We start from the raw sequence: 27,821 nt of genomic DNA on the forward strand, positions 1-27,821 counted from the left end.
TAAAGTAGATACAAAAGTGAGAACGTTTAAATTCGGAGATGCAGACCTTGAGTTGGAAGACATCTGAAGCGTGTTCAATTTGAACATTACACTGTAGACCTAACAGATAAGACAAATTTTGTCATCCCAGCAACTGACTTTAAAGACATACCCCTCCCCCCAAAAAAGATTTATTTTCTCTACCAAAGACAAGCAGTGTGGACTGTTACAGATTAACGTTGCTCTGTAGGTCTCCACTCAAACAGCCACAGAGAGCACTGCCCAAATGCCTGGGGAGACTTCTGTGAGCGGTTTTGTCCAGTGGTCCAGGGCAGTACTTCATGGGTAAGCAAGTCCTCTGTCCTGTCACCGATGGACCTGAGGTCGGACCAGCAGGACGTGGGGCGTCTAGGCCTCTGAGACGATCAGGTCTCTGGTGACTTGAAACGCAGCAATGAGGGAGCTCAGCTGTATCTTCTCGTTGGTGCCCACGGACAGTCTGTACCTGAAGACACCAACCCCAAGCTGAGTATAAAGTACACCCAGGCCCTGCCTATGAGGGGAGAACCTGAGAGCTGATATGGCCTGCCAGGGACGCCCAAGCCGATAAACCACCCCGGACAGCACTCCTTCCTGTCTGTGTCCTCCAGCGCTCACTCGGCCACTTGACTGACACTGCTAAGGACAGACTGAACACCTAGCAGCAGCAGCAGCTTCTGAAGCCACCCACTTCACCATCTACAGACGGCAGGGTGCGTGTGGTGAGGACTACAAACTGATACGAGGAACTGTGCTATTGCAGAAGGGGGCTGGAGGGTTGGGGTTGGGCAGGAGAGCAGGACACCGGCAGTTCATCTTGTCACCTTTAAATGCCCAGGCACTGAAAGCAAAATCACTCCCAGTGTAGGGACAGAAAATGACCCAGTTTGTCTACACAAGCCAGTGACAACCTCCTGGAGCTGACGTTCAGCTGGGGCCCAGTGTGCTGTTCACTTAAGTGACAGCCACCAGTGTTACCAGGGACTGATGACAGTGTTTACTGAGCCGGGCAAAGTGGAAAATGGGGCTTGTTTGCTCTCCCTCCACTGTGCTCCTGTATGTCACATGCCTTAGTCAGCAGGGAAGCTGGGCACCCCCAGACGACCTGCACACCCACGCTGAGGACTGAAGTGACCCTCCGCTCAGTGCTTGCCCCGGCACTACTCCCCGAGGTCCTGCAGGCAGCGCACAGCCTTCCCCACATTCCACTCGGCACTCCCCTGGACTCCAGCACCCATGTCTGGACGGCACACACGCTGAAGCCACACCAGCTGAAACTAAAAAGCTCACAAGAGGAGAGGGACAGCCAGAGAACTGAGTCTGGGAACACTCACTCGATGTCTGCCATCTTGGTCAATAAATGTATCCGAACCGAGGACGGAAAGTCAACTGGGGAAAACAAAATCCAGAGAGTAAGTTGCACCACTTCCACAGACATCATCACACACGGGACTCCTGACAGGGCGGCCATAGTCCGTATCTCCAGTCCAGGCATCATAAGAACAGACAAGTCAACACTCTCCATGGGGGGTGACGGCTACCCATTAACTAGAAAGCTCATACCAAGTTCTGAGGCCAAATGTAAGCAACAGGTTCCACACAGCACTCAGTATGGTTGCCTGATGGAGCCTTTCCATTTGGAGGACGCTGCTGGGAGAAAGCTTCCAAAAGGCTGTACGGAGGGGTTCGCTGGAGAGCCTCCTCCAAAAGCTGGCATCTGGCTCTCCCTGCCCCCACCCCACGCCGACTGAATTATCTGGGGCGACTCCCAGGTATGGCCCAAGCTGAGACTGATCCCCGAAACAGAAGGCAGGAAGCAGGGAACTTAAAGGCAGATTCCGAAGACTGCTGTTTACACAGCCCTCCCCTGAGGGAGGTGATCCTGGAAATGTGACTCCTGGGCTGGAGAGCAGCTCAGTGTGCCGTCTGCGCTTCGGATGCCACAGCTCTGGGTGCAGACCCCAAACGAGGTCTGTGGCTATAGCCCAAGGTAGGCCATGTGTTCAGCATGTGCAAGACCCTGGTTCAGTTCTTAGTGTGGGGAGCATGTAACAAGAGTGAAAAGTGAAATGTACTACTTTCTGCTCTAAGACGTTCCCTTGAGGAAATAAGGTTCGCCTCTAGGGGTCAGAGGTTAAGAAGGGTTGGAACAAAGTTTTAACAGCCGTCCAGAACGCCTGTTTTTGCGCAGCAGTGAAGGCCTCACACCCTTTGTAGCCATCCCAAAGGCATACCTCCTCCCTGCTCCACACCAGGGGCCACCACAGTTACCTCTGTGCACAAACAAGTGAACCTCGGTCAGGATGTCATGCAGAGCCAAGCCCTTGAGAGTCTTCAGCTCCATGATGTCTAGGGAGGAGCAGCTAAGGGGAGGGGACCACTCCAGAACATGCTTCAGGGAGGCTTCAACCCCAGCCCTTGGCCAGTGACTTCAAAGTAGGGCTTTTCATCCCAGCCCAGACAGATGCCTCTCTACTTGGAGCTGCACATAGGCCCAATTCTAACTTGTGTCGTTTTATCTTCAATAAGGCTTTTCTAAAAAGCACAGCTCTGTCTCTTAGAGAGCAGAGCAAACAGCTCCTTAAAAGATCACACTGTTACCTAGTTTTTCATCTCACTGCAAAACAAGGTAATGAGGTCCATTTTAATGACTGCCTCCTGCACCCAAGGCCTAACTGTGAGCGGAGGAGCTACTTTCAGCCTCTCACGGGCTAGAGCCACTCAGGAAGAGAAGGGTATTCTCCACAGGGGACACCAGGGAGGTGCAGGTGCCGGCTGTAGCCTGGGGCTCCTGCCCCCCCCCCCCCTCAGGCCTGTACGTGGCAGCAGGCACCAGAAAGGATACTTCTGTAGGCGGTGGTGAAGTCTTGATTCAGCATCCAGTCCAGAATGTTGGCAATGTCTGTCTTGAGGGGATGCCCGGTGCAGGTGTAGACAGTCTCTTCTGTCACCTTCCCAAAGGCCATATTGGTACTCTGCAGACAGGAGGACCCAGGTGGCTGTCGGCAGCGGCCTGCTAGTGACATGACACAGGCCAAGGAACCCTGTACTCTGCACACTGCCTGCTAGTGACATGACACAGGCCAAGGAACCCTGTACTCTGCACACTGCCTGCTAGTGACATGACACAGGCCAAGGAACCCTGTACTCTGCACACTGCCTGCTAGTGACATGACACAGGCCAAGGAACCCTGTACTCTGCACACTGGAAGGGCTGCCCTCCGCTCCGAATGCTGCTGCTCCTCTTCAGCAGCTCTGAGTCCTCCCATCAGAACACACAGGCAGGAAGCTGGTGCACAACGTGGTGCGTCTCACTGGTTCTAGGCTTCTGAATGAATGTACGGATGGGCTGTCTGTCTGTCTGTCTGTCTTGTAAAGCTATTTCAAAGCAGTGGTTTAACATGCCTGGAGCGGGATCGTACCTGCAGAATGTTCAAAGCTCTTCGCATATCCCCACTGGACAGAGTGACAAGGGCCTTCATTCCGTCTTCACTTATATCAACACTAAAAGGAAACAGGCAAAGGAGTTAATCAAAGTCCCCCCGCCCCCCAAAAAAGAGCACAAACATCATCAACCATGGGGAACAAGATGGCCTCGAATGATTAGGGCTTTAAAAGAAGAAAAACATCAGACCGGAGGTGACAGCACTTTCCTGACCTATAGCATCTAGAAGCTACCGCAGTGCTTAGGGACACATGTCACATGAGTAGCCATGCCCCTGTGGACCAAGGCCCTAAGGAAGTGGCTGCCGTGAGCGACTGTCTCTGGGAAGAAAGGCTGCAGCTCTGCATCTGACTGCACAGATGGATGTCTCAGAACTTCTCCTCTCTGGCAGCATCTACGAAAAGGGACTCAGCAATAGTCAGTTCCCATGACAGAGGGGACAGCTTTCAGGAATGCAGGGGGCGGTCAGGAAAAATCAAGGCTTGTGAGGTAGAATGTCCAGAGCCCACAGAAAATGACAGCAGCCAGCGGTCCCCAAGGCTTCCCCTTAGACAGGCCCTCTGCCCAGCCCCCATGCCGCTCAACCCCCAAGACCCCAGCCCTCCCTTCTTGTAAAGCAAACTCACTTCTCCTCTTCTACGACATGCTCCAGGCGAGGAACCATGAGTTCAGGCGTCAGAGGGCCAAATCGGAACCTTGTGCACCTTGACTGCAAGGCAGGGATGATCTTGGACAGATAGTTACAGATGAGGCAAAACCTGGTGTTTTCCGTGAACTTCTCAATCACTAGGAGGGAGACCAAACCCCTCACATGAGTGCCCACCCTGACCGTGCAAAGGGTCCTGGGAAGGTTCACCGACGGTTAGAGCAGGAAGCTAGAACAGAAAGCTAGCCGCCTGCAGGGGCAGCGGGTGGTCCAGGGTACAGAGCAACAGGTCCAGCTCAACTACCTTCCTGGGTGGATCTAACTCTGAAGCCCACGCTGGCCTCAAACTCCAGGTGATCCACCTGCTTCAGCCTCTGGAGTGCTGGGATTACTGGCATGAGTCGCCACACCCAGCTTGCCACTATACTTTCAAAGGTAATAAACATGAGTGCACAAGATGCGCTTTCTTATCATCTGCCACAATCCTAGCTAGCACTCTTGCCGTCTCCTCAAGATCTGAGCGCCGTCTGTCCGTGAGCCCCCATCCCTTTGGATAAGGTGCTGTCTCACAGGCTACCAAGGCCCGCCTTCTCCAGGCAGGGGGATGGCTCTGTGCACACTTCCCTGCAGCCCATGCCTGAAAGTCTGGGAGCAACAGCCAGTGCTGAGAGATGCACAGGACACCAGTGTCACTCTGCAGGGACCCAGTGTCCCCACACAGATCTGCCCACACTGACAGTCACTTGGCAGAACAAGATGCTGAAGGAAGGATGCCAACATGCTGGGACCAGAAGAAAGTCTGTCTGTGCCTCCTTCTCTACCACAGATGCTGCCATTCCTTCCCTCCCAGGTCTCCTCTCCCACAGGCTCCCGAAGCTGCTCTCCTCGAACAGCACGTTCCCTGGGAGTGTCATGGGATGCTCACAGAAGGGTCTTTAATAGGTGCAGCACCAGCCCCATTCCACAGGAAAATGGGGCTCACTCCCGCACTATGGCCACTCCTACATACATTCAGAGTCTTGCCTGGTGTCTGTTTCTGTTTTTTTTTTTTCCCCAGTGTGAGGGTCTGCCAGTGGATTAGGAAATGAAGCCTTATTCCCACTGAATGACACAGACTCCCCATCTGGACCGGAAGCCAGCAGTGGAGGGGGATGAGATGACAGACCCCAGCCATACTTGCTGAAGGGACCCGGCCACAGGGCAGTAGGACTAAGAGGTGCCTCCCGATGGGAAGATAATCTCACACCCAGAATTCCTGGCCTTCAGTACACTCCTTGGCCAACATGTCGGATGGGCAGCAAGTCTTACCTCGTCTCAAGGCATTCTGGGCATCTTGAGTCATGGCATCAGCTTCATCCAGGATCACAAGCTTAAACCCTTTCCTAGAAGAACAAACACATGCTGAGGTTTCCTCCACTCACACCCACCCCCAGGCCGAGCCCACACCTTCACACCCATACCCAGGCCCAGGCTACGCCTTCACACCCAAACCCAGGCCCAGCCTACATCTTCACACCCAAACCCAGGCCGAGCCTACATCTTCACACCCACTCAGGCCAGCCCACACCTTCACACTCACACTCAGGCCAGCCTACATCTTCACACCCACACTCAGGCCAGCCTACATCTTCACACCCACTCAGGCCAGCCCACATCTTCACACCCACTCAGGCTAGCCTATATCTTCACACCCACACCCAGGTCAATCCTACATCTTCACACCCACACTCAGGCCAGCCTACATCTTCACACCCACTCAGGCTAGCCTACATCTTCACACCCACACCCAGGCCAAGCCTACATCTTCACACCCACTCAGGCTAGCCTATATCTTCACACCCACACCCAGGCCAAGCCTACATCTTCACACCCACACTCAGGCCAGCCTACATCTTCAGACCTGGGTACCTCAAGTCCATCTTGTCTGAGAAAAGACCCAAGGAAGGCTGACACCCTATTCACACCTGCCTGTCATGCCTTCAACCCATAGCCAGAAGTGAAGGCTGATCTGGGTCCTGTATTGTTTTTCTTCATTATTCAGTATTCTTTTGCCAGCTGCTTGCTTGTGGGGCTGGGGCTGGAACCCAGGGCTGTGAGTAGGCAGGCCAAGCAGCTCCACACACACCCAAGCCCATTTATCACATTGTGTGTGTGCATACACACACCCTCTCCAAGTGCCGTAACAGAAACATGGAGGTCATAGGATGACTTGTGGAAGTCAGTTCTCTCTTTTCACCCTGTGGGTCCCTGGGATCGAACTTGGGTCGTCAGGCTTGGTGGCAAGTACCTTAACCCATTGAGCCATCTCAGCGCCCCCTTCCTTTCCTGATTCCGACCACCATGCCAGTCCTCCTTCCTGATCTCAGTGATCTCTGTTTAAGTTCAGACTGGCTCGTCCATCCAGCTAACATGGACCCTTCGATCCCAGGGTTGCTGCTGGTGTAGGCTCAGGCAGTCCCCTACCCTAGCACCGCACATCTCTCGGACCATCCCTGACTTGTCTGCTCACTTCTGACCAAGTCATTCCTCCTTCCCTTTAGACACTGACCAAATAGTGAGGCTAGGTCCCGACGTCACGCACTAAGACCTCTAGGGAGAGAGAAACAGATATAATTCTTACTTGAAGATGGTCCTTGTGCTGGCAAAGCTGAGGATGGGCCCCCGGACAATATCTATTCCTCGGTCATCGGAAGCATTCAGCTACACTCGGGAGAGAGGCCACAGTGAAAATCACACCCTGTGCCGGCGGCTATAAAGTCCTGGCTGCAAAGTGTCTCTTCAGCGCTCTAGGAGTGCCGGCTGGTTCCCTAGGTCTAAGGACAGCTGAGACACGACCATTAAAAACGAATTCCCTCAAAAACAAAAAAAAAGCCGGGCGGTGGTGGCGCACGCCTTTAATCCCAGCACTTGGGAGGCAGAGCCAGGCGGATCTCTGTGAGTTCGAGGCCAGCCTGGGTTACCAAGTGAGTTCCAGGAAAAGGCGCAAAGCTACACAGAGAAACCCTGTCTCGAAGAAAAAAAAAAAAAAAAAAAAACGAATTCCCTATATCCAGCCTCACGACACCATCACATAACATCCTGAACGGCACCTGACCCTTCCTTCTCCCGCCCCTCGAAGACCATCCACAGAAACTGAAGAAATACACACAGGGCCTGGAGACCTGAGAAAACGATGCTCATTCTAGTCCTCTCTCAGCACCTGGAGGCTGTCAGGTTTTGAATAAGCTAGAGCAAGAACACTGAACAGCAAGGGGCCGAGCCTCATGTCTACGGCATAAGTCAAATGCTTTTCTTTGGAGTGAGGGCCTTCTGTCCTCAAGTTGGTCTTGAACTCACACAGCCTGAGATGAACATGAACGTCTGACCCTCCCGCTTCCACTTCCTGAATGCTGGGACGATAGGTGTGCATCTGTTTATTCCATGCTAAGGATCAAAGCTAGGACTTCGTGGATGGTAGGTGAGGACTCTACCAAATGAGCTACATCCCTCCCTAGGTCCTCAAATGCTTGTCTTTCAGACATTTAGATTTCTGGAACCTAAGGGTATTAAGATTATCAGCCAAGGTCCCAACATCCACAGACGGCGTATCTCAGTGCAGTAACCTGAGAAGATCCAGATGAAGAAACAGCCATTTTAAAGGTGTTTGAGTCTAAAGCAGTGATTCTCAACCTGTGGGTCACGACCCCCTTGGAGGGGCATCTAATGGACCCTTTCATAGGTGTCGCCTAAGACCACTGGTAACACAAATATTTACAATTCATAACTTGCAAAATTACAGTCATGAGTAGCAATGAAAATAATTCTATGGTTGGGGGGGTCACCACGACATGAGGAACTGGATTAAAGGGTCGCAGCGTTAGGAAGGTTGAGAATCACTGGTTTACAGAAGCTACAGGGCTATGCAGTACTCACTGTCACCCCTAAATCTGAAGGGGATCAACAAGAGCTGTGGGAGGTAGAGCAGGCTGTAGGGAGGGCGCGACCTCTGAGTTGGGCTCTTGAAGGAAGTGGAGGCTGTCCAAAGTTAACCCCCCTTTGGGTCCAAACAGCATCCCCATTTGACACCTCCCATCCCCCACTTCCGCTATAGCCGGCCAGGACCCAGAAGGCCAGGGAGTTAAAGAGAGCTAGCGGAACTAAGAGTCTGGAGGTCTGAGCTACTTGTAGAGTGAATGTCCCATTCACCTCCAAGACCATGGAGCCGAACTCTTTATCTTTGTACAGCTGCTTGGCACAGGCCAGGATGGTGGATGTCTTTCCTGTCCCCGGAGGGCCATAGAGAAGCAGGTGTGGCAGACGGTCTTCACTGATGAACTTCTGAACTGAGGCGGGAGGAAGGAGACACCATCAGTCCCCGGGACGCTCCTCCCATTCACTCAAGCTAGAGTTGTGCTAGCTGTCCTCCATCCTTCAGTGTCCCAGCCAGAGGCAGAGGCGGGGAGGTTCCGTCCTGAGGTGTCCTCATGGTTTGACTGTCTTCCACGGACTTACCCTACCTATCGTGGGAGGGTCTAGAAAATGGGGCGAGGAATTGAAAAGACGGTTCAGCAGTAAAGTGAGAGCTTGCTGCTCTTACAGAGGACCCGGGTTTGGTTCCCAGCACCTACACTGTGGCTCACAATTGCCTACAATGACACTTCCAGAGGATCCGATGCCCTCTGGCCTCTGGAGGTACCAGGCACACATGGTGCACAGACATGTATGTGTAAACAAAACACCTAAACAATAAATAAAACAATAAAATATCTTTAAAAATTTGTCCTTAGCTGGGCGGTGCTGGTGCATGCCTTTAACCCAGCACTCAGGAGGCAGAGGCAGGCGGATCTCTGTGAGTTCGAGGCCAGCCTGGTCTACAGAGTGAGTTCCAGGAAAGGCGCAAAGCTACACAGAGAAACCCTGTCTTGAAAAAAACAAAAAATATAAAAAAAATTTTTTTTAATTTAAAAAAAAATAAAAACTTTGTCCTTGGAGGTATTTTGGCGCACTTATGGAAAAGGAACCAAAACACCCCATCCTATAAAGTCCAGTTGATCCTTTACCCTGTCACCCAGCAGACACGGCATCACCACCAAATGTATCCAAGCCGCCCCAAAATGACCACAGCAACAGACACGGATACTCACTGGTACTCAGAATGTCCTGATGAGAAATGAGATCGGCCAGGGTCTGTGGCCGGTACTTTTCAACCCTGAAATAGGATTCAGCACGAGTTACAGTGTATACAAATGCAAGCCGTTTTCTGTCACATGCAAAGAAGCCCCTTCACATCTCACTACAACCAGGGGTGAGATCTGTCCCCCAGGGGACATCTGTCAGGCTGTAATAAGTGGGCGGAGGGTGTTAGTGGTATCTGGTGAGTAGGAGTCAGGAGGTGACTGAGCACCCTACAGTGAGCAGGACAGTTGCCCCACCCCCACAGAGGGTCCCCAAGTCAACAGCACTGAGCCTGAACAACTTGGATAGGAACTCATACTCAAATCCTCACAAGCAAGTTATGATTTGGCTGGGCCATGAGTTCGAGAAGCCGGACCCAAAAGGCCACAGTCTGTGACTCCATCCCTGTGACTTTTAACGTGTGGCCCAAGACGGTTCTTCCTCCCCAGGCTTAGACCAGGAGAGTCAAAACAACTGCCGGGCTTGCTTTTAAAACCTCGCTAGCTGCTGTAGGACCGACCGTTCAGAATTCAAGCCCTGGGGCCCGAGATGGCTCAGCAAGTAAAGGCACTGAGGACCGGGGTTCGATCCCGGGGATTCCACGTTGGTGGAAGGAAAGAACCAGGTACTGAAAGTTGTCCTCTGACCTCCACACGGGTGCGCTGCCACACTCCCCTCCCCCGCAAATACATAAAAGGTAACACGAGAGGAGAAAAAGAAAGCAAGCGCTGAATTCGGACACCCGAGTTCGAATCCAAGTCTACCCACTCCCCCGCGTCCCTGGGCCTTTCTAAAGGAAGCCATCGATCTCTCAGGGTCATCAAGGCGCACGGAGGATGCTCGAGGCACCCGAGGACGGCTAAGGTGCGCTCAGGCCTCGGGAGCGGGATGGTTAGTGCGGACGCGGGACGGCGGGAGGGCGAGCGGCTGCAGGCAACGAGGCCGGGGGTCTGCGAGCCGGGAGCGGGCAGGGCGGGAAGCAGGATGCGGGCCGCTCCTACCAGGGCAGGTTCCGGGCGCGGGCCGCCGCGGGCCGCTGCTGCTGCTGCGGAGCCGCCGCCGCCGCCGCCATGAGTGACAGCTGCCGCCGGCCCGCCGCACTCGGAGTCCGCGCGCAATCCAACCCTCGCGAGGCTTCGCCTCCGTCTTCCGGCTTCCTCCCGCCCTCCGGCCCGCCCCCTCCCGGTTGCTAAGGCGCTGGTTGCCCGGCAACCCGAGGCGCAGCCCGCTACCCCGCTGCAGCGGCGCAGGAGGTGCCGGGTTACCGCGCGCCGCAGTCCGGGGCAGCTGCAGGGCCTCGCCAAGGCCGGATCCTGCCAGCCAAGGGCAAGCCGGGGGTATGGGCAGGTCGCCCTGGGTTCCAAAACCAGCAACACACAAACACGCGCGCGCGCGTACACACACACACACACACACACACACACGCACGCGCGCGCGCGCGCGTACGGACATATACACACAAAAACACAGTTACATGTAGAAATATACATCCACTCATGCATATACACAAGTCACATAATATACACTGACACACATAAACATAAACACATACATTTGCACTCACACATATACGTACAGACATACGCACAGAAATACAATTACACATACACACATACATCCACGCATACATAAATTTCCACATTCATATTCATTCACACATACAGAACACACATACTTAGACATATATACATACACACAAATAGTTACATATATACACATACATACATGCATGCACATTCACATATACACTCACACATACAGGTAAACACACACATAAAGACATCTGTGTGTTTATATATATATAATGTACATACATATATACATATACATTTTTCCCCAACATCAAGAGAATTCCAGGCCAATTTTATTTTAATCTTTAAACTTTATTTTGATCCAGACAGGAGTGGTGCAAGTCTTTAATCTCAGCACTTTGGAGGCAGAGGCAGGAGGATCTCTGAGTTCAAGGTCTACAGAGTGAGCTCCAGGACAGCCAGAACTACATAGTGAGACCCTGTCTTGAAAAAAACAAAACAAAACAAACAAACAAACAAAAAAACTAAATTAAATTAACTTTAAATGATCAATTTGTGTGTGTGTGCTATGTGGCCGCAGGTCCCTGAGTCATCTCAACAGCCCGACTTTCACCTTTTCTGGCTGCTCTGGATTTTCTATAAGGGATGTGCATAACACCCACAATAAGGCCTTATTATTATTTGTTGGCTTGCTTTCATTTTAAGACAGGGTCTCGCTTTGCAGCCTCAACTGACCTGGGGTTCACTATGTGGATTAGAACTCCCTGCCTCCAGCCTCCCAACTCCCAGGAAACAAAGCCTTTGAAGACCCCTGGTGCGGGGGTAACAATGTTGGGAGGAAGACATTAGCCACTGTCACCTGCTGGGGGAAGAGAGAGGACAGGCCTCAAACACAGGTGGTAGCTGTTCCTGAAGCCTAACCCCTGCCTGGAACCCAGGTGAAGGGGCTTTTGGTAGGGGTGTGGCTCAGTTACCCGTGCGCATGCGCTCTGGCCTGCACAGAGCCCTAGGTTTGGTTCTCAGCACCACAGAAACCAGGCACGGTATTGTGTGCCTGTGATGCCAAGTCTGCGGGGTGCAGACAGGAGCATCAGAATTGCGGGTTCATCCTTGGCTACCTATCCAGTTCATGGCCAGCCTGGTGGTGTGTGTAGTGCCCTGGGAGCCAAGCAACCACCATCTTGGGGAGTTCAGCTGTGTCCACTTACAAAAAAATTACACCAGCTGGACTTTTGGGCTGTTTGCTTCCCCTGATGGAAGATTTCACCTGAGTATACAGCGTTCCCTGCAACTTACTGTAAACAACGCTGCCTTGATTGCACGTGGACGTGGGAGGGCGATATATATATATAAGCTAAAGAAGACTGGGAAATGGGGAAATCCTTTCTGGTGCGGTCTCTGGAGGCGGGAGCACCCACACCCCTGTAAGTAATTCTCCCCTATGCTCTGTAAGGAAGCCCCCAAAATGAACTGGTTCCTAAGAGTGAGCTTTGGCAGTAGAGTCATACCTCGGTTTGCCACTGGAACCTGAGGAGGAGAGGTAGACATTGCTTATGTCTTCCCCAGGAAGGAATTTTATCAGCACCGGGTTACATGAGACTCGGTTCCCAACACACCACAGAAGAAGGGGGTCGGATGGGGCTCCAGGGATGACAGAGCCCCGACTTTTCACTTCCTCCTTAGGTCAACTTGAACACTGGTTCTTCAGAACCTTAGCTGCTTGGCTCAGGGAAGCTTGCAATGATACCTTCTCTCTAGTAAGCACAAGGCCAGTGCGTGCTACAGTAGTATCTATTCGGAGATGGCTGTGAGGGCTAGACATAGCTAGAGCGTTGGGGACTGTGCCACAGGCCCCTCCCTTCTATCAACTCTCTGCCATCTTGTTCTCATTTCATTTTTTTTTTTCATGTCAAACAAAACTTCAAAGGTCGGTATGATGGTTTGAATGAGAATGGCCCCCATAGGCTCATCTATTTGAATACTTTGTTGTGTTGGTGGAATTGTTTGGGAAGGATTAGAAGGTGTGGCTGGCTTAGTTACTTTTCCTTTGCTGTGAAGAGACACTATGACCAAGGGAACTTACATAAGAAAGCATTTTTCTTCTTTCTTTCTTCCTTCCTTTCTTTTTTTTTTTTTTTTTTTTTTTGAGACAGGGTTTCTCTGTGTAGCCCTGGCTGTTCTGAAACTCACTATGTAGACCAGGCTGGCCTAGAACACACATAGATTCGCTTGCCTCTGCCTCCCGAGTGCTGGGATTAAAGGTGTGCACCACCATGCCCCGCATAAGAAAGCATTTAACTGGGGACCTGTTTAGAGCTTCACAGGGTGACTCCACTATATCTCAGGGAGCAGGGCAGCAGGAAGGCAGACATGGCCATGATATTGGAGCAGAGGCTGAGAGCTTGCATCTTGAGACAAAAACCATGAGTGGGGAGGGAGGGAGGGGGAGCAGGAGAGAGAGAGAGAGAGAGAGAGAGAGAGAGAGAGAGAGAGAGAGAGAGAGAGAGAGAGAGAGAGAGAGAGCACGAGCGAGCAAGCTAACTGGGAACAGTGTGGGCTTTTGCAACCTAAAAGCTCACCTCCAGTGACACGCCTCCTCCAACATAGCCACACCCCTTAATCCTTCCCAAAACATGCTCCAGCACCACGCCTGACATCTGCCCTCCTGCCTGCTGCCACAATCCCTACCATGATGATCATGAACTCTAACCCTCTGAGACGGTGAGCTCCCAATAAACTCTTCGGTCTATAAGTTGTCTTGGTCATGGTGTCTCTCGCAGCCACAGAAAAGTAAGGAAGACAGTTGGCAGTGACGCGCCATCATGGGTATATCGTTGTACTGCCGTGCTTAAATTCAGACTGCTAGTAACTCTTTGCATGGGAGTGTCCGCTCCTTGAGCTGGAGGAGTCAGACAAGACTGGAACAAATTCTTAGGGTTGGAAAGATTTCTCAGTCAGTAAAGCGCTTGCTGTGTAAGCATAAGGACCTGAGTGTGTTCCCCAGACCCACGTAAAAAGGCAGGAGTGGTGGTGTGCGTGTGCATGTGCGTGCGCGCATGCATGTGTAATCCTAATGGTGAGAAGACAAAGAGAGGACAATAGCCAGCCTAAGCTAATGGACAAGCCCCAAGGCAGTCACAAGATGGATGACTCCTGAGGAATGACACCTATGGTTAACCTCTGGTCTCTACACACATGTGCACCCACACATATGTGTGCACCTGCACCCAAATGAATACACACACACATACACACACACACACACACACACACACACACACACACACACACAGGACAATTTCTAATGGAAGTTCAAGTACATCTGCTGTTCAGGGTTTTATGGATACAGTGTCACATGTCTGCAGCCATTTGGGAGCAGAACATCATGATTACCTCTGGCCAGGTTGTCCTGCATACCCTAAGCAGATAAAAGCATTGGAATCTTGTCTGTGTTTACCTGACTCTAAGAATGCACCCATCTCTGACTTTTCTTAAGATAAACCAGGAAGCCAGGAGGTGGTGGTGCATGCCTTTGATCCCAGCACTTGGTCAGGAGGCAGAGGCAGAGGGATCTCTGTGAGTTCGAGGCCAGCCTGGTCTACAGAGTGAGTCCCAGAACTACACAGTTTTGAAAAAAAACTAAAACCAAAACCAAAACGAAGATAAACCAGGGACTTTCTGGCTAGGATGAGTCATCTTTGTCCTACCCTGTAACCATGACTACTTTTCTGACATGAGACTATAGTAGCGGTCCTCTGGTCTTGTCAGTCTGTCCAGAAACAAGCTGGGATGTGTGTGCTGCCATGCTCAACCCTGCCTCTCTCTGTTCTTACAACATCTTACAACTCCTACACTGGAGTTGGGTGCTTGGCATGCAGAATTTGTTTGGGTGATGCTGTAGTCGGCACTGATGACATCATCTGCCTGTGCCTGGAGGTGGACCATGCTGGATGAGAGAAGATGCTTTATTACTGACCACCACATACCAGGTGCCTGTAACACTCTCTGGCTTAAAGGAAGCACGCAACAGCAGCCGAATGGGCACACGAATGGATGGTCCATACTAGCTGAGCTCCATTAGGCTGTTACTGTGGTTCAGACAGTATTGGGAGTGTTTTGTATTTGATGCACACATGGCCCCCAGTTGACTATGGTTCAACTTACAAGTATTAATCTTTATGATGGGTTTGTAGGAGTATGTTCATTTTGTGTAAGACTGGGCTGCAACTCGCTTACTAAGCCAAGGAGTGTCTGCACAGAGCATCAGTACACACTCAACTGTTGCATGAAACCCAAGCTCCCGTCTTGGCCTCTTGTTGCAGGTATGTTAAGTAGTTCCTCACTTGGCATCGGGGCAGAATGAGATCTTACCAAGGGTCTGATTCCCAAGCCCTAGCTCCTAGCTGTGACACCAGTGAACTCTGGGTCCGCAGCAGTCACAGCCGCTATGTCCCCTGGGACGTTGTTAGAAATGGTAATTACCTTACCAGACTCATCAATTCTGAAACTCGGGGGTAGGGGTTGGGCGGCCCCACGGATGGTGTAATGAGCCCTCTGAGGGGTTGCAACTTACTTAAGTGTGAGACCCATTTATCTCACTATCTTGCTCCTTTATCATCAAGAAGAAAGTAGAGATACGGGACAGAAAGCGAGGTGGTTATTTCCCGGTTAAATCTATGGCAATGACTTGTCTCTTGGTGACAGAATACCCAGAAAAGCATCTGAAGGGAGACAAGTGTACAAGTGACTGTTTTGGCTCCTGATTTAAGGGTGTGACGTCTGCAATGGTGGAGAAGGCGTGGCCGTAGGCCAGTGAGGCAGCTGGTCATGTGTCTGCAGTCAAGAGGCAGAGGGAGATGAACGTTGATGCACAGCCCGCTTTTTCCTTTTTATAGTTCTGGACCCTGGTCCATGGGATGCTGCTGCTCCCATTTAGGATAGGTCTTCCCTCTTTCTTTCCTTCTTTCCTTCCTTCCTTCCTTCCTTCCTTCCTTCCTTCCTTCCTTCCTTCCTTCCTTCCTTTCTCTCTCTCTCTCTCTCTCTCTCTCTCTCTCTCTCTCTCTCTCCCCCCCCTTCCTTCCTTCCTTCCTTCCTTCCTTCTTTCTTTTTTTTCGAGACAGGGTTTCTATGTGTAGTTTTGGTGCCTGTGCTGGATCTCACTCTGTAGACCAGGCTGGCCTCCAACTCACAGAGATCCGCCTGGCTCTGCCTCCCGAGTGCTGGGATTAAAGGTGTGTGCCACCACCTGCCACCCAGCTTCCCACCTTCTTTCAATGTGGTTCTCTAGGTAGGGTTGGTATCACCTCATCCAGGAGGCTAATTGTTGTCTCGTGGAGTTATTACGAAAGAGGTCTGACTTCTGATTTTGTCTGGCTTTCTCTCCTACCAGGATGCCATTACCATTTATCCTCACCAGGGGTCCAATGAGATAGGACCAATGGTGGATTCTTTTTTTTTTTTTTTTTTTTTTTTTTTTTTTTTTTAAAGATTTATTTATTTTGTATACAGCATGTATGACCAGAAGAGGGCACCAGATCTCATCACAGACGGCTGTGAGCCACCATGTGGTTGCTGGGAGTTGAACTCAGGACCTCTGGAAGAGCAGTCAGCGCTCTTAACCTCTGAGCCATCTCTCCAGCCCCAATGGTGGATTCTTAGCCTCCAGAACTGTGAGCTAAATAGATCTCTTTGTGTCATACATGAGCCAGGCATTTTATTATAGTCACTGTGTGTGTGTGTGTGTGTGTGTGTGTGTGTGTGTGTGTGTGTGTGTGTAGGGGTGGTGTGTAGGGGTGATGTGAGTGCGTGCATGCATGCAGGCTTTCTCATCCATGCATGAACATGGGTCAGAGGTCAACTGGTAGGACTGAGGGCCCAGTTTTTTTCTCTTCTTTTCCTTGAAGTTGTTCAGGAAGTTGTAGAAAAACTGGCACAAAAGGTTGGAAGAGGGCCACTGGCCCATCATTAGTGCTTTCTGCAGTCTGTTGGAAGAGACGCCCTTTGTTGGTTGGTACAGTTCAGATCTGCAAATGGCTGCATGGCCTGTGTGTTTAGTTTGGTCTCCAGCTTGGCACTCTCAAGAGGTGGGACTTGGTGGGAGGTCTTTAGGTCATTGGTAGGCATGCCCTTGAAGGAGATAATGGGAGCCCAGGCTCTTCCTATCTCTCTTCACTTCCTGTCTACCATGAAGTGAATAGGTTCTTCCACCACGTGCTCCAGCCATGACGTTCTGCCTCACCACAGACTCAAAAGCAGAGACACCAGCCTACCATAGATGGACACCTGTAAGACTGTGAACCAAGGAAACGTCTCTTTGTAAATTGATTATCTAAGGTGTCACGTTACAATCATATAAAGCTGATTCACACACACACACACACACACACACACACACACACACACACACACACCTCTGAATATTAACAGCACTGCTGTTTTTATTTTTTTTCTCTCCGCTTGAAACTCAGACTTATGACACTCTGGAACATTTATCGTCTCTCTGATACCACACAATTAGTTTGAACTTCTCTGAGAGCTAAATAGAGATAGAATGTGAGTTAGAGTGACTGGGAACTTGTTAGAAGTGGGGTCCAAGTCCCAGGATCTGTCTGTGAATTGGGGGGGTCTCTGGGCAAGTTACCTGCCAGTGTCCATTGGTAAGCCCCTGGATACTGACAGTGCCTCTCTAGTCCACTGTCCTGCCCTTCCTGGCTGTTCAACACCTCTGTGGAGAAATGAAGAGTTCTCCCTCTCAGCCTCCACTTCCACCTCTTCCCTCGCAGGCCCTTTGGGGGTTTAACAGTTCAATTGCTGTTCCTGCTCCCCTGGGTTGGGCAATCCTGACACCCCAGAACTCTGAGACTTAATTGCTTGGGGGAGGGGGGAAATTCTCTCTTGTGATGAATGTGCACCAGAAAATGCAGTCCTTAATTCTCAACCTGTTATTTTGTCGCACTAATAAAAGACGCTGCCGGCTGGGGAAATAAAAAAAAAAAGTCAAATCTCCTTTTTGGAGTTGTTCCTTATTCTTCCCACTTTGATTTCAGCATCGTCGCCTTGGGCTACAATCTCTGGGGTCATTCTGATGAAGAAAGACAAAAGGGTTTTGAGAAGCCTGGCTTGTCTCTGGCTCCTCTCAGGCTGCTTTGGCTTTGTGAACACGAAAAAGCCATTGGTGACGAATGGTTGGGTATGGACCCGTTGTACTGACTGTCTGCAAAACAAGCAGCTGGTCGCTGCCCCTTTATCCTCACACTGGGGGGCTGGGAGTATGAAGAAGAGAAAAAGAGATCTTAAGCCAGGCATAGCACATGGGAAGCTGAAGCAGGAGGATTCAGCTGTGAGCTTGAGGCTAGCCTGAGCTACATAGTGAATTCCAGAGCTATGGGGTAAGACATTATCTCAAAACAAACCAAACAAAAGTCCTCTTTTTTTTTTTTAATGGTGTGTATGTGTTCGTGTATACATACATGTTACAGTGAGGTGTACATGTGAAGGTCAGAAGATAAACTGTGTGGAATGGAGTCAGTTTTCTTTTTCCACTGTGAGTTCTGGGGCTCACACTCAGATCATCAGGCTTGCAGAGCAAATGCTTTAACCCCTTACACTATCTTGCTGGGCCCCCGAAATCCTATCAGCCAAAGGCCATTTCCCCCATGCAAGGACACATAGTGATAAAAAAAGATCCAAATTGCTGTCCCCTTTCCATTACATTGTATTATGTTGTCACTTACACGGCAACCTCACGGGACACGAAGAACGGCCATCTGTAGACATGTCACCCCGGTCCTTCGATTCCCCCTAAACTCTCTCTTTCAAAGCATTTCACTGATGTCCAGCAGAATGTGATTTTAGAAGTATGCTTTATAGACCAGGCTGGCCTCGAACTCACAGAGATCCGCCTGGCTCTGCCTCCCGAGTGCTGGGATTAAAGGGGAAAGGCGCAAAGCTACACAGAGACACCCTGTCTCGAAAACAAACAAACAAACAAACAAACAAAAATTTAAAAAATTATTTAAAAAATTATTAGAAGTATGCTTTAAACACACACTGTGCTGCAGTGAAGCACGAGAAAGCTCCAACAACGGAGAAAGAAGGTTGCTCCAGTCAACTTGAGCCTTTAAACCTGACGATATCTCTGTTTCCAGCAGAGACGGTCCAAGTACGTTCTTTGTATTACTTCAAATTCGGACTAGGGAGGCAGCTTAGCTGGTAAAGGGCTTCCCACCAAGCATGAGGATCCAAGTTCGATACCGGCACCACGTGGAGAAAAAAAATGTGCGAGGTCGTGGGTGCTTATAATCAGCTGCAGCTGCCTTGGCTGGTGGGGCAGTGTGGCTTCATCCAGCATCCATCTGTGACTTGAGGAAAAAGAAAGAATAGAAAAGGGTCCATATCAGCTCTCTCTCTCTCTTTCTCTCTCTCTCTCTCTCTCTCTCTGTGTGTGTGTGTGTGTGTGTGTGTGTGTGTTGAGGGGGTTGCTGTATTTTAAAATCGGCCTTGGTGGGTGGAGCCAAGGGGCATGGTGGAAAGTCATTCACACCATGCGATAGCGCTCACGTGAAAAGGGAGAAGAGGAAAGAGAGAGACAGAGACAGAGAGAGAGAGAGACAGAGAGAGAGAGACAGAGAGAGAGAGAGGAGGTGCCCACGACCTTGTGGCAAGAAAGAGGAAGGAAGTGAGAGAGGAAAAAGGAATTTTCTCTTAAAGATTACTTTGTCTGGACACTGGGCAGGTCCTCAAGGGGCAGGTCTGAATGCTAATAGGGGTATACATATGTGTACACGTGTGCCTATGGGACTGTGTGTGTATGTGTGTGTGTGTTGGGAGGTATACATATGTGTACACATGTGCATATGGAGTTCACTCTCTGTTTGTGTTTGAAGACCAGAAGTCAATGTGGCTGCTGTCTCTCAGTCACTCTCCATTTAATTTTTTGAGACAGGGTCTCTTGCTTAACCTGGAACTCACTGATTAGACTTGACTGGCTGGCCAGAGGACTCCCAGGATCCCCCTCAGCTCCACCTCCCCTCTGCTGGGATTACAAGGTGACAACATCTGCACCTGGCCCGTACTTCCATGACAAACCTATTAAAACTTCAGCCCCAGCTGAGTGTGGTGGTGTCTGTCTTCAATCCCAGCCTTTCTGACACAGAGGCAGGCAGAACTCTTGTGAGTTCAAGGCTAGCCTGGTCTACATCTTGTTTTTTAAAAGATTTATTTATTTTTATTTTGTTTTGTTTCAAGACAGGGTTTCTCTGTGTAGCTTTGGAGCCTGTCCTGGATCTCGCTCTGTAGACCAGGCTGGCCTCAAACTCACAGAGATCTGCCTGGCTCTGCCTCCCCGAGTGCTGGGATTAAAAATGCCTTTGCCACCACTTACCGGCGAGATTTATTTTTATTTTATGTGTGTGAGTGTTTGATTCTATGTCCGTGAACCATGTGTATGAAGTGCTCATGGAGGCCAGAAGAGGGCGTAGGATCCCTTGGAACTGGAGTTACAGGTGGTTGTGAGTTGCCATGTAGATGCTGGGAATCAAACCCTGGTCTTCTGCAAAAGCAACAGTCATTTTTAACCACTGAGTCATCTCTTCAGCCCAAGATTTACTTTGTGTGTGTGTGTGTGTGTGTGCAGGTCCTGATGGAGGCCAGAAGAGGGCGTCAGATTCCTCCTAGAGCTGGAATTACAGGTTGTTGTGAAGCACCTAGCATAGGTGCTGGGAATCAAACTCTGATCCTCCACAAGGACCATGTTCTTAACTTGTGAGCCATCTTTCCATCCCTAGCTTACTGTTTTCAGTGTTTATCCACATTGGAGCACAGATCATAATTCCCTTCCATTTTTGTCATTGTATGGACATGGCCCGCATCTATTGATACACATTAGGGTATTCCCACCTTTGGCTGATGTGAATACTGTTGCTATGGACATTTCACGTACACGTTTTGTTTGACTGCAGGGATCGAGCACAGCATCCGTGTCTTCTAGTTAGGTGCTCATGAGTGAAAGACTTGACTATGGTATGATGGAGTTGTCCCAAGTTCCCTTTGTCTGTCCTGCCTTTTGCACTGAAGTTCCTATCTCCCTTGAGTGTCCTTGGGCCCAGGTAAGCCAGGATGGTTGGTCACCCTTTGGTGGCTTGCTTAAGCTCACCAGTAGAAGACCCATGTTCAGGATGAAGATCTGATTCCTCATTTACTGCTCCCTCCATGGTCCAGCTCCAGGCAGTCTAACAGCTTGGTATTTCAGTTGTGAGTCAAAAAAATAATGGAGACTGGAGCTCTGTTCAGCCGTGAAGGAGGATGAAATTGCGTCATTCACAGGAAAATGGTCAGAGCCCGAGAACATCAGGTTAAGTGAATTAGCCAGGTTTAGAAATTCAAATATCTAGCCGGGCGGTGGTGGCACACGCCTTTAATCTCAGCACTCTGGGAGGCAGAGGCAGGTGGATCTCTGAGTTCTAAGCCAGCCTAGTCTACAGAGTGAGCTCCAGGACAGCCAGGGCTACACAGAGAAACCCTGTCTTGAAAAGCAAACAAACCAATCCAACAAAACAAAAAACCTCTAGTATACAACATCTGGATTAAAAAGTACACATGGGTGTATGTATTCACACACACACACACACACACACACACACACACACACACTATGAAAATAGAGGAGGACAATTTGGGGGAAGAAAGGGGACAAGAAAAGATCATGAGAAGTTAATGAGTGTGAAGTACAATCACTTACAAGTGTGGACATGTCATCATGAAACTGACATTTTATTATGCACACTAATGGAAAATTTGTGATAAGTGTATGTTCTTTGTAGTCCCCTGTGATCAGGGATGGTTTCAGGACTGTTCGACTCTAATTTTAGAATAATTTCCTCAGAGCCTTCTAGAATCTCTCTGTCTCCCTTCCTCCCTCTCCCTCATCCTTCCTTCCATCTCCTTTATTCCCAGACTGTGTTAGCCTGACAGGTCTCTCCGATCGATCCTGACTCTCTCACGGATGGTGGATTATTGCTAGTATTTTTTTTTTTATCTGTCTGTCACCCATCCTTCCTTCTTTGGGTAATAGCATCCCCCTTTCCTTTGGAGGACCACCCAGCCTCTGATTTCGTGCAACAAGGTTTGGGTAGTGAGGGCTGTCAGCCCTTCAGCAGTTGACCTCACAGCCCACGCCACCCAGTCCCCTTGACTGCCAGGTCTGGCTCAGGAGACTGTATTGACTCATGCAGGACACCCACAATGAATCCTCCAACGTTTGCTAGCTGTAACGGGGAGAGACTCTGATACAGTCGCTAAGATTACTGTTAGGTTCAGGTATGGTGTTGCACACCTTTAATCCAACCATTAGGGAGGCAGAGGCAGGCGGATCTCTGTGAGTTCAAGACCAGCTTGGACTACAGAGTGAGTTCCAGACTAGTCAGAGCTACACAGTGAGACCATGTCTAAATAAAGAATTCTCTTATCTTGGTCTCGGCCTGAGAAAAAGCTACCCACAAGGATACCCCACATAGAAGGAAGAGCTCAGAGTCCTGGTTCAGAAAGAAATGTGGCCAGCCTTTGTGACATACCTCCCTTGAACTTTTTTTCACACAATCACCTTTTGACTACACTGGTTTATCCTTTGCAACTGAAAACAATTAATTTATGTCCTACACACAAAGTGTCACACCTGGCCCTGTGTTCCAGGCAAGAAATTACACATACCTGCTGTGGTAGCACACGCCTTTAATCCCCACACTCTGGAGGCAGAAGCAAGGAGATCTCTGTGAGTTGGAGGCCAGCCTGGTCTGCATAGTGAGTTCCGGGACAGCTGGGGCTACACAGAGAGGCCCATTTCAAAACAGAAGAAAACAAAACCACCACCACAATAACAAACAACAAAAAGGAATTACACCCTGTGACTTTCTGTGACTGGTTTCTGGCATTTAACATAGCACTTTCTTCTTCTTTTTAAAGAGTTTATCTTTTTCTTGTTGTTGTTTTTGGTTTTTTTGTTTTTAAAGACAGGATTTCTCTGTGTGGCTCTGGTTGTCTTGCAATTCACTCTGTAGACCAGGCTGGCCTCAAACTCACAGAGATCTGCTTGCCTCTGCCTTCTGAGGGCTGGGATTAAAAGCGTGTGCTACCAACGCCCGGCTGAGTTTATCTTCTTTTTGGTTATGTTTGGGTCTGTGCAGGTGAACCCAGGCATCTGAGGGGGCCGGGAGAAAGCATTGGCTCCCTTGGCGCTGGAGTTAACAGGTGGCTGTGAGCCATATGATGTGGCTGCTTGGGACTGCTTGTAAGGCAGTTTATTAGTGGCCGGATAGGTGGCTCAGTGGTTCAGAGCACGTACTGTTTGTTCTTCCAGGGAATCTGAATTCGATTCCTAGCACTCAGGTTGGACAATTTATAACCTCCTCTAACTCCAGCTCTAGGAGACCCCACATCTTCTAGACTCCTGGGGCACTGTAGACATATACACATACCCACTCACAGATGCACATGCATACACATAATTAAAAATAATAAAATAGGGGCTGGAGGGGTGGCTCAGAGGTTAGGAGCACTTGGCTGTTCTTCCAGAGGTCCTGAGTTCAATTCCCAGCAAACACATGTTGGCTCAGAACCATCTGTAATGAGATTTGATGACTTCTTCTGGCCTGCAGCTACACATGCAGGTAGAACACTGTATATCGTAATAAATAAATCTTTAAAAAATAATAAAATAAAATAGCTGGGTGGTGGTGGCACATACCTTTAATCCCAGCACTTGGGAGGCAAAGGCAGGTGGATCTTTGTGAGTTCAAGGCCAGCCTGGTCTACAGAATGAGTTCCAGAACAGCCAGGGATACACAGAGAAATCTTGTCTCTAACTAACTAACTAACTAACTAACTAACTAACTAACTAACTAACTAACAGAATTAGTGAAACCATTCCAGGCCTGTAATTACAGAGACTTGGGAAGCTGAGGCAGGAGGATCACAAGTTCACAAATTCAGGACTGCCTGGTCTATAATATAAAGTGAATAGGCCAGCCTGAGAAATTTAGTGAATCCCTGTCTCAGGACTGGGGTGTAGCTCAGTGGGGTAGAATCTTGGATTAATATGCATGAGGCCCTGGGTTCAATCCAGCATTGCATTAAAAAAAAAGAAAAAGAAAAAGAAAATAGGTCCATTTAAGATAAGTCATGAGCTGGAGAATTGAAGAAATTGGGCTCTCTGGGTTGCTGGTTGGGGATGTGAAATGGAACGTCTGCTTTGAGAAACAGTTCAACACTGTCTCAAGAAGCTAAACACAGAATTTCCATTTAACCCAAAACCCTGCTCCTGGGGATATACTGAGAAGAATTAACAATGAGGGTGGAGCCTGCCAGTAGTGGTGCATGCCTCTAATCCCAGGGAGGCAGAGGCAGGCAGATCTCTGTGAGTTTGAGGCCAGTCTAGTCTACAAAGCAAGTTCTAGGCCAGTCAGAGCTATACAGAGAAACCCTGTCTCAAAAAGCCAATAAAATAAAATATTTTTAAAAATGGAGGTGGATGCTCACAGAAGACATAAGGCATTAAGTGAAAATCTTATTGCCAGAAGTAGGTTACTTTCCTATGGGCTATGGAGTCCCAGAGAACCAGAGGATCCCCCTATCCCAGTAATGCAGGTTGTTGTCATTGTTCTTGGCTTCCCACTCAAGCTAGGTGACAGGACCTATTGCTGAATAGATCACATGCTCTGGTGTCAGGCCAACGAGGCATCAAGCTGGACCTGAATTGGAAGCTTCCTCCCTCCTGGCTAGCTTTCATAGTGTTGAAAAGAGTTGGGTGGGTCTGTCAGGAAGAAAAGTCACCAACAGCCTGACCCAGCTGTCAACGCTGTGTGCTGCTGGTATAACAGCGGCACCACTGTTATGGGGGGGCATGCTGTGGGATGGTCCTTCTGTACGCTGTGAATATGTATACTCTCATTGGTTAATAATAAAGTTGTTTGGCCTATGGCAAGGCAAGAAGAGGCTAGGGTGAACAATCAAACTGAGGACTTGGATGACTGGATGAAGAAGGTGGAGAGAGAGAGAGAGAGAGAGAGAGAGAGAGAGAGAGAGAGAGAGAGAGAGGAGGGAGCTGCCCAAGAAGCAAGATGCCAGAGGACTGGTAAAGCCACGGCCACATGGCAATACATAAATGAATTAATTTAAATATAAGAGTTAGTCAGTAATAAGCCCAAGCTATAGGCCGAGCATTTTGTAATTACTTTAAGTTTTAGTGGTGTTTATTTGGGGCCAGGCAGTCGGGCCAGAAAACTGCCTCCATTTATGGGGTAGACAACTGTTTTCTGATTGAACCTGAGGCCTGCTGCACATGAGAGAATTCATACATGGCACTATGAACCTGGTCAAAACCCCATGGTTAGGGAGGTTATAAACCTTGGGACAGAACCTATTCCTGCTGTCTTGCTAAATGGCCATGCTGTAAAACTGACTTCTAAATATTTGTGTCTGTATCTGCAGATTAGTGCTGCCTCGGTCTCGGTCAGAGAAACATCTACTTACAGTGGGCAGCAGTTAATGCAGACTCACTGCTGGCCAATATCCCGAGAACAAGTCACTGTTGAGTACTCAGCCCCCAAAGTGACATCTGTGTCACCGCCTCCACGCCTCAAGGAACATCAGTTGAAGAGGGGGCGGGAAACACATGAGAGCCAGAAGACAGTAAGGAGAGCAGGAGAGGATACAGCCATTGCACACAATAGCAGCGGTGATTCCCTGCTTAAGACCTGTGCAAGACAGGGCCCATTATGGATGGGGAAGGACGCAGGAGACCCCCTCCCCAACCTGAGAAGGGTATTTTCTTTTCTTTTTTCTTTTCTTTTTTTTGGTTTTTCGAGACAGGGTTTCTCTGTGTAGCTTTGCGCCTTTCCTGGAACTCACTTGGTAGCCCAGGCTGGCCTCGAACTCACAGAGATCCGCCTGACTCTGCCTCCCGAGTGCTGGGATTAAAGGCGTGCGCCACCACCGCCGCCCGGCTTTTCTTTTCTTTTTTAAAAATAATTGATTTCTATTTTATATGCATTGGTGTATTGCCTGCATGCATGTCTGTGTGAGGGTGTCAGATCCCCTGGATCAGGAGTTTATAGACAGTTGTGAGCTGCCATGTGGGTGCTGGGAATTGAACCTGGGTCTTCTGTGTGGGTTACACACATAAAAATTTGGAAGTAGGAAGGAAACATATTGGGAAAAGAGAAGGTTTAGTAAGAGTGGAAATGAAGATGGCGGGGTGGGGGGATGGGGTGGCGGGGGTAATGGGTGTGGGCGATTGTAAGCAAATATATACATGTATAAAACTGTCCAAAAATAAATAAATTAAAAAAAACAGAAAACTTGTGTGGCTGGAGAGAGGGCTCAGCAGTTAGGAGCACTGACTCCTCTTCCAGAGGACCCAGGTTCAACTCCCAGCACTCACAAGGCAGCTCACCACTGTCTGTAATCAGTTCTAGGGGATCCAGTGCCCTCTTCTGGTTTTCATGGGCACTGCATGCGTGTGGTGCACAAGGACAAAAAGGTTGGGTAGCTGATACTGCTTGACAAGAACTTTCATTGAAGTTGAAATGCGTGTCTTTGGGGGCTTCGAGGGGCTCCCCTTCTGTCCTGAGTGCTGCAACCGAAACACACTGCATACCACGGAGTCCTTAACTCAGAAAGCCAGCATAAATCACTGGGCCAAATGGCCCGTTCCCATGAGCCCAGATGATCCCGACCTGGACACAGTGACCCACTTACACCAGAAACGAAGATGCAGAAGCAAAAGGCCCCGAAAGGTGAACTCTAGAAAAACAGTTTTCCTTGATGTCAGAGAACCCTGACAAGATTAAAGAGGGGAACATTTTGTTTGCTCTGATCAAAGCTATTTTTAAAGTCATTTATATTTGGGGGTTCTGTGCGTTAGTTAGAACAGGATCACAGTCCCTGTGCAGCTGCGAGAGGTTTTGTTGTCTCTCGGGGGCTTCTGGTCCGATGCTATTCCATCTGTAAAACTGGTAGGAAGGAAAAAAAAAAAAAGGAAAGTACAAAAAGAAACAGCCTGGGAAGATTAACACAGGCATTCAAGGAAAACAAGAGCCTGGGGACCTGGCTCTTGATCAGAACTGTTTGCTCAGCATCACAGAGGCCTGAGTTTGATCCTCAGCACTGCATAAACCACCCATGGTGGTGGCACAAGCCTGTCATCCTATCACTTGGGAAGTGGGGGCAGGAGGATGAGAAGTTCAAGGTCATCCTTGGCTGCATAGTGTTTAGGAAGTCAATGTAGGTCCTGTGTAGCTCCAGGTGGATGGCCCTTTTGCCTCCTAATTCACCACTCCCCAATTTGTGAGCCCAAGGCAATTTGGAAAACCGTGAGGCCAGCTCATCACCAATCAAGCAGGGGGTGGAGAGTTTCACTTTTCTGGTGTTCCAGAATTTCTGTTGAACCTCCAAGGTGATGGGAGAGGGTGAACTTTCTCTCTGGTGGAGAGGTGGGTCAGGCTTGTCCGGTGACCGTCTGTAACTCGCAACCTCCAGCCTAGACATGATAAAGTCAAGATCTTATCTAGACGTTTCTCTGACAGGGTTATCCTGTTCCCCAGGGGTCAGGTGACAATCTTAAAGCATGTTTGGGCTTGAGCCACCCTGAAAAGACTGAGCCAAGGGGCTCTGGGAGCTGTGGGGTGCTTCCTAAGGGCAAGAATGGAAAGGAGGACTTGGAAGGTCATCACGGTGTGTCTTAACCCTGGCAGGGCTCTCAGATCTTTAGGTCACTAAGGATTCCCTGTGTACACCTGGGATCAGCAGGTAGGCAGCTGGCAGGACCCAATGAGGCAACTGACACTCTGTATCCATCAGTTCTCAGAGAGGAGGCGCCCTTTCCTGCTCAGCCCTGCAAGTGATGGGGAACAGGCAGGGAAGGAAATATCCAACCCTACCTGGAGTTCACTGCAGACTCCTGAACCGTCTGGGGTTACATCTCAGCACTGGAAGAGGGAGCAGGGTCATAGGTTCCAAGTTATCCTCTGCCATA

General features: G+C 49.6%; 1 protein-coding gene and 1 long non-coding RNA gene across 2 annotated transcripts in view; one reads left to right on the forward strand and one right to left on the reverse strand.

Moving 5' to 3' along the window:
* Rfc5 (replication factor C subunit 5) lies at positions 1-10,396 on the reverse strand. Its single transcript, XM_052755168.1, has 11 exons — positions 10,265-10,396; positions 9,233-9,297; positions 8,295-8,431; positions 6,730-6,809; positions 5,418-5,491; positions 4,090-4,249; positions 3,441-3,522; positions 2,864-2,993; positions 2,290-2,367; positions 1,353-1,407; positions 1-484 (listed from the first exon to the last, which is right to left on the reverse strand). Exons 1-11 carry the CDS (start codon positions 10,333-10,335, stop codon positions 388-390), a joined length of 1,029 nt encoding a protein of 342 aa, XP_052611128.1. The 5' UTR covers positions 10,336-10,396; the 3' UTR covers positions 1-387.
* Positions 9,304-27,821, forward strand: part of LOC128120922 (uncharacterized) — a 19,800-nt gene continuing 1,282 nt past the window's right edge. The window contains exons 1-2 of the long non-coding RNA XR_008222004.1: positions 9,304-10,127; positions 25,277-25,609. This is a non-coding gene — a long non-coding RNA (uncharacterized LOC128120922). The remainder of the gene's footprint in view (positions 10,128-25,276; positions 25,610-27,821) is intronic.

The sequence above is a fragment of the Peromyscus californicus genome, unplaced genomic scaffold, assembly GCF_007827085.1.
Source record: "Peromyscus californicus insignis strain IS unplaced genomic scaffold, ASM782708v3 Scaffold_2__1_contigs__length_46816999, whole genome shotgun sequence".
Taxonomy (NCBI): Eukaryota; Metazoa; Chordata; class Mammalia; order Rodentia; family Cricetidae; genus Peromyscus; species Peromyscus californicus.